We start from the raw sequence: 7,158 nt of genomic DNA on the forward strand, positions 1-7,158 counted from the left end.
GGCCCCGCGTCTCGCCACCCCTCTGCCGGCGGCTCACGCCCCCCCCCCCCCCCCCCCGGAGCCCCGTCGGACGCCGCCTCGGTGGCTTTGCGCAGCGGCAGGCGGCGCTCGCTCGACCGCAGCGTCGTCCCAGGAGCTATTAACGCGGAGCCAGGCTGCTCCCTCCTATTTGTGTTCAGAGTGAGAATCTTAAATAAGCCTGTCCTGTGTAAATAAACTGTCCCGTGGGTTGGGGGGGGGGGGGGGGGGCGCTCATGTTAGGCCTTTAGTGTATTGGAACCACGGGCCTAATTGGTCGTGGGAGAGAAAGCATCACCGTGTGATTCGGAGTTCAAGCAGTGAATGCAAACAAGCAACATAACATGGAGAAAGAAAAAGGTTTGTATCTGTATCTGGTGGGGGGGGGGATCCGTGTGTTTAGCTCGGGAGCAGCCGAGCAGGCGGAGCGGTTGAGAATAGCTCCACCTGACATCTGTGAGCTATTAAAAGCAACTTCAGGTAGCACACGTTGTCCACATTAGGCTGAACTGAGATTTACATTTCCACATCTCCACAAAGCATAATAAACAATCAGAGGAGGGGCGTGTGCAGGCAGCTCAGCGTCGGGGAGCAGAGCTCTTCACCTCGCTGGGATCGGAGAGTCGCAGTGTGTTCGGGTGAAGAGGGAGGACAAAGGGACTGTGTGTGTGTGTGTGTGTGTGTGTGTGTGTGTGTCGGTGTGTTCTGGGAGGTGAAAATACACTCAGTGATGATGCACATTAATACAGCTGTCAGTACCAAGTAGTACATTTAGTATGGTGCTTGTGTACAGTTTGGAGGTAAATCTACCTCTAGCAGTTGCAACTGGTCATATTGCATGTATTACTTAACTACATTTAAAAAGCTCTACTGGTTAGTTCAATATTTTTTTAATTCCAAGTTGAAATTTGATGTATTTTACCAGATTAAACTACAAAAAGTTTGTAAACAAATTTCAAATGACTAAAAAAAGAAGTTTGTTTCTTCTCCAGTGTTCAGAAACAAACAGTCTTCATAATATTTCCCAATTCACTGTGGCGGACATCTCACATTTGGGCTTCAGTAAGGATGTTTTATTCGGATGTGGGAGACTTTTTAGGCCTATTTTTTTAAATGTCTCGGACCTTGGGTTAACTTCTGTTAGAATTTTGGAAATGGGTGAAGTTTTGCTAAAGTGAAGGGTCCGTTCCCTGTGTTGTGTGTTCTTTTTCGCGAAGTTAACGAAAATCTTGAAAAACAATGTCCCAACTTCACGCAGCACAGTTGGCTTGAAAAACAGAAGGCGGCTTTGGAAGTTGACAATTCAGCAAATTGCACAAAAATTGCCATTCACCAGGTTTGCTGCTCTGCTGCTGCAGATCAGATGAGCGATATCAATCAGGGGCTGGCTTTAGACAGCGACTGTTGCTCTGGAGCGTCTGCTCAAGCTGGAGCTCCCTCTCCCTCCCTGCGCTCCCCCATACCTCCACCCACTCTCAGCGAGGAAACTTTCCATGTTCCTAGACTGCTGTCCCCCCCTATTGACCACAAGGTGTAACTGTATGGAGCCGGCAACGTAGAAGGACAATTTAAAACACAAGACATTTAAATTGAATATAGCAATGTTAAGTGTTTTCGGCTGTTTGTGATGCAGAATAACAGAAATTGCATTGGCTCAATGATATTATTTTCTCCCGGGCTTAATTGTACTTAATTTAGCAATTTATTAATTTGTATTTCATTATTTTCCCTCTGAAAAAACTTAAGTTTTTCCCTCTATAAAAGTAGAAAACGCATAAATTAATGTATTCCGTTCGTCTGATTAAATTGCAGTTGTAAAAATGTTCACCATAAAGCCTTGTTATAATCTATAGGAAAATCTAGCCGGATTAAGCTCCATGCATACTGACTCGTGGGCAGTGTGTGTGTGCATGTTTGAGGGAAAGTGTGTGTGTGTGTGTTTTGTGTGCTGGTTAGTGGTGGGGGGAAAAAGCGGGATCGAATTCCTTCACCTGGCGTCACGTTCTGTCATCCAATCAGATCTGGGCTCTCCCGTGCGGCATGGCAGCGCTCTTATAAAGATCCCACGCGCAAGGTTTGCAGTTCAAAGCACTCACGCGTTCTGGGGATTGTACTTGGAGACCAGGGAGGAGCACTTTACCATTTCATCCTACCGAGTTAAGAGTGAACTCTAACCAGCTGGCTTGTCGTTCTTGTTTTTTTTAATACCCTTTTTAAGTGCGGACCGGCAGAAAACGCACTCCTCCTCGGAGTCCATCGGACAGCCGTGCGTAAAGACACTCTCGCTCCAAATCGGTTTTACGCACCGGATCAAAAGATAATCAGTCGCCGTTTTTCCGTGCAGTTCTAGAAGTTAAAAGACCAAATTTTGACCAGAAAAAGGTGGTCCGTTTAGAGACGTTTGACCTGTCACGAGAAAGCCGAAGAAACTTCTCCGTTTCAATCGTAATTTGGCCCCAACCCGTTTTTCGTATGAATCTCCTCGACCCTTACCTGAAGATGACGGAGGAACCAGACAAGTGTCTCTCCGACGCCCCGAGCCCCAGCATGTCCGAGGACTCCGCGGGATCTCCGTGCCCGTCCGGCTCGGGCTCCGACACGGAGAACACCCGGCCTTCTGAGAACGGGCTACTCGGTCTTGATGGAGAGTTTAAGAAGGATGAGGACGATAAGTTTCCCGCTTGCATCCGCGAGGCTGTGTCCCAGGTGCTCAAGGGCTACGACTGGACTCTCGTGCCTATGCCAGTGCGCGTTAACGGGTCCTCCAAGAACAAGCCTCACGTGAAAAGACCGATGAATGCCTTCATGGTGTGGGCGCAGGCTGCGCGCAGGAAGCTGGCTGATCAGTACCCTCACCTGCACAACGCGGAGCTCAGCAAAACTCTGGGGAAACTCTGGAGGTAAGTGTGCACGCTGGCGCTTTTCAGCTGTTACGCACCCATTGCGACGGGGAGAGAGTTGTTGGTGTCTTATCATTTTCGATCTCCATCTTATCTGCAAACCAAATCGTCTGTATAATGTCGATCAATGGCACGTAAAGCACCTCAAGTAGATTGCCGTTTGTTTAATTCATGAATTAATATTTGGGGTTAACAAAATTGTCCTTTTTACGCGCAGACTTCTCAATGAAGGCGAGAAGCGGCCGTTTGTGGAGGAGGCCGAGCGGCTGCGGGTGCAGCACAAGAAGGACCACCCCGACTACAAATACCAGCCCCGGCGGAGGAAGTCCGTGAAGAACGGCCAGAGCGAGTCGGAGGACGGCAGTGAGCAGACGCACATTTCCCCCAATGCCATCTTCAAAGCTCTCCAGCAGGCGGACTCCCCGGCCTCCAGCATGGGAGAGGTGCACTCACCGGGTGAGCACTCAGGTGAGCAGGAATAGTGCGATTTCAACTGCCTTCCTCCGTCTCCTAAGGATCTTTCAATATGTTTTAAAAAGTTAAATCATTTTTATCATATCAGTTTGCTTTGAAAGTAGAAAACTAAATGAACGTAGAGAGCAGCATCTAATGTGTCCGTTTTGCTTCACCTTCAGGCTCCCAGGGGCCCCCTACTCCTCCCACCACCCCAAAGACTGATGTCAGCTCGAGCAAGATGGACCTAAAGCGAGAGGGTGGCATCCGCTCTCTGTCCGACGGCACCGGCGGCCGCCAGCTCAACATCGACTTCCGCGACGTGGACATCGGCGAGCTGAGCAGCGACGTCATCTCCCACATCGAGACCTTCGACGTCAACGAGTTCGACCAGTACCTTCCGCCCAACGGGCACCCCGGCTCAGCGGGCGGCCCCGGCAGCTCCGCGCCGGTCGCTTACACCGGCAGCTACAGCATCAGCGGCGGCGGCCCGGTGAGCCCGCAGGCGGCATCTGCCGCGGCTTGGCTGGCGAAAAGCCAGAACCAGCAGGGACAGCAGCAGCAGCATTCTCTGACCCCTCTGGGGGGAGGGGGCGCCGAGCACCGGACCCAGATCAAGACGGAGCAGCTGAGCCCGAGCCACTACACCGAGCAGCAGGGCTCCCCGCAGCACGTGGCCTACAACAGCCCCTTCAACCTGCAGCACTACAGCCCCCCGTCCTCCGCCTACCCGGCCGCCATCTCCAGAGGGCAGCAGTACGACTACGCCGACCACCAGGGGGGCGGGGCCGCCGGCTACTACAGCCACGCGGGGGCGGCGGCGGCAGCGGCGGGGCAGGCCTCGGGGCTCTACTCGACTTTCAGCTACATGAGCAGCCCCAGCCAGAGGCCCATGTACACGCCGATAGCCGACAACACGGGGGTGCCGTCCATCCCGCAGAGCAGCCCGCAGCACTGGGAGCAGGCGCCGGTCTACACCCAGCTCACCAGGCCTTGAGGGCCACGCAGATGTGACAAGCAGAACACTTTACTTCGGGAGCGGGGGGGGGGGGATCCATGAACCAGACACTTGAATGAAGAAGAGGAGAGCTTGTGATTGGCTCACGTCGTGCCTTGCTATTCTATCTTAATTGGAACTTTTATATATATATATTTTTAGAGAGATGGAGAGACTTAGGAAAATCCTCTGTGAGGACTTATTGATTGTTGATATTGCAGTAGGTACTGCGTCTGTTATATTTTTGGTTTGAATTCTTCACCACGCCGCCGGCAGTAACCAATGGGGGGGGGGGTGGGGAGTCCTGGATAATTATTTCTACATGTAAATATAAAAATGCTTTATATTTGACACAGCTCAGCAGCTCCCCACTCATGGTAGCGCGCATTCTAGATGTTGCTTCTCTTCGCTCTTCCCTGGGGAATCGTGTGAGGGGGCAGGGGGGGGGGGGGGGGGGGGGCTGCAGCCCTTTCCGCCATCAGTGCCTTGGAGTTTTACACTTTCTTTGTATGCGTGTTTGTGCATGTGTGCGCCCGACAGCCACAGCTGAGATTACACTTACCGTCCAGCAGCGTGTTTTTGACAGCTACAGGAAGTCACCTTTGACCCCCCCCCCCCCCCCCGGGCCCCTCCTCCTCGGGTGCCCCCCTCCCCTCAGTCTCCCACCATGGTGGTGTCCAAAACATTCCCTTCACCCCTTGGACCCAGTTTGAAACTTTATTTATTTATTAGCTTTAATTTTATTTCAAAGTAATTATTATTTTGCATACTATTCTTATAACTAATGTCCTCTTTGCCAATGTACACAGCATATCATTTCCCCCTTTTTTGTTTCAATTTTGAATTCCCACCCAGGAGGTACTGAGACAAAATGGTACAGGCCGTAATCGTCTTTTTCTGTTTATTTATGTTATCTAAATGTATTTGCCTTTTTCCTGGGGGTTTGGGTGGGATTATCTAACGATTTGTGTACGGATTATTTGTTATTTTTCTAAGTTGGACTTTTATAATGGCTGATAGAACTGGAAAATGTTCATCTCTGTTACAAGCTTTATACACTTTTTCTCTTTCTTGTTCTTTGGTTTGTGCGATTACCGGAGAGACCTTTTGCTCTCAAAAGTTCTTTGTCCTTTTCGCTTAGGAACAAAGAACTCATGTTCACAGTACTCTTTGCTTTCCCTTTTTCTGTGATCTTGCCTTGTATTTGTACGGTCTTTAAAGACTCTTTTGTATATGTATTTGCAATAAAAGAGAAAATGCTATTAAAAACAAAAGGTAAATTTGCGAAAGTTCATCCTCAGGATAAAACATCACATGACACAACCAACCATCACCACATATCATATCCAGATCAGTTCTCCTTGTGTTTCCCACAGTTAGTGAAAGGGTTTACCCTTATTTATTTTGCAATAAATTGACCCCTACAGTAGAAAACGGAGATGTACAAAGGCTGCTTTAGGGCAGCAGCAGATTCGTTTACACAGCAAACACATTTGGAATATCTGCTACTGACTGAACGAAGCAAACAACAACTAAAAAGACTGCTTCAAAGCCTTGTTGTACTAATGGAGAAAGCAGTCAGGTCATCAGTTATGAGACAAGCCTCTTTGCTAAGGCCACAAGTTGACATTTCAGACATAAAGAAATGATGAAAAAGGAGTACGGCTAGTTGAGTAGATTTGGGGATAAAAAAGGTGGGTCATTGTTGATCAGAAGAGGAGTACAAAAAAAGGACGAGTTTCTTTCTTCTTCTTTTTCCCCCAGAAGAATTGTTATTTATTCCCCATTTGCTTTTATTTTCTCCTTCCCTCTCTCCCCAGCTGGTTGCAGCAGGGGGTTTGTGAGGCTCTGGGGGGGGGACCTGGGGCGGGGGGCGGCAGTGATATAGCAAGTAAACTGTAAAACCTCTTAAAGAACTTGATGCGCACAAATCAATCAAAGAATAACCTTTTGTGGGATGAATAGATTAAAATAAACACATAGCACGGTATGGTGGGTGGGTGGAAACCTTGCACCGTATGCATTTGATTAATGTCCAGTACAAAATCCTTACAACCCACAACTCAGTTTACCATCATGCTTCAGCTTCTGATGAACCAATAATAGCTCCCGAATACTTAACTTGTTTTAATTAGTTTCCAAAAGTTACAACACAGCCTCAACAATTCAAGAATCACATTGAATATACATATATGATTGTTTACATGTCTGAATACTACGGGGAAAGAGACTTTCATTAGTAACTCTTAAGGACACTCAGGTGTACCACGTTCGATACTTTTAAAGGAGCTTTTATTGCATTGCTTGGAGTGTAATATCTTATTTGAAAGCCAGAACCAGTATCCCAGATGTGTCTACAGTATTGATGGTAATCCCTTAACAGGTGAGTACGATGACAGACTTTGGTAAAGGCAATGCTACCTTTTTACAATGAAAATACTTACATCCAAAGGTGAGCAGTTGCTGTTTAGAACAATACCTTTAAATCAGCTAAAACCGTTGGATCATTTGTATCGTAACTTTTCATAAAAACTGCCCAATTTAGTAAACAGTGCCGTTAGTAACTGATGACAATATCTTCGATGATTAAAGTGGTGTGGTGGCGGGTGAGGGTTGGCTTGGCTGCAGAGGGCACAGAGTGGGGGAGTGGCTCAGAGATCGGTGCCAGGTGGAGGTGTAATTGGCCTCAGCTGCATTCGATTGAATGCAATCGCGTGTACCCGTGTTTAATAAGGAGTGGGTGCGATCCGGCGGCGAGGGGAGGTCGGACGCGTGGTCCCCGGCGCCGAA

The 7,158-nt window shown here is 48.6% G+C and overlaps 1 protein-coding gene across 2 annotated transcripts; it reads left to right on the plus strand.

Annotated features, from left to right (window-relative positions):
* Positions 1 to 2,109: 2,109 nt before the first annotated feature.
* On the plus strand, positions 2,110 to 5,656 carry LOC119213288 (transcription factor Sox-9-A-like). 2 transcript variants are annotated; one of them, XM_062560155.1, is made up of 3 exons: positions 2,110 to 2,918; positions 3,136 to 3,374; positions 3,554 to 5,656. In XM_062560155.1, the coding sequence occupies exons 1-3, from the start codon at positions 2,491 to 2,493 to the stop codon at positions 4,366 to 4,368; spliced, it is 1,482 nt and encodes a 493-aa protein (XP_062416139.1). In that variant the 5' UTR covers positions 2,110 to 2,490; the 3' UTR covers positions 4,369 to 5,656. The 2 variants fall into 2 exon arrangements, with proteins under 2 accessions (XP_062416139.1, XP_037320380.2); XM_037464483.2 differs by having other exon boundaries at positions 3,136 to 3,386; positions 3,554 to 5,655.
* The last annotated feature ends 1,502 nt before the right edge of the window (positions 5,657 to 7,158 follow it).

Source organism: Pungitius pungitius, chromosome 21, assembly GCF_949316345.1.
Source record: "Pungitius pungitius chromosome 21, fPunPun2.1, whole genome shotgun sequence".
Lineage (NCBI taxonomy): Eukaryota > Metazoa > Chordata > Actinopteri > Perciformes > Gasterosteidae > Pungitius > Pungitius pungitius.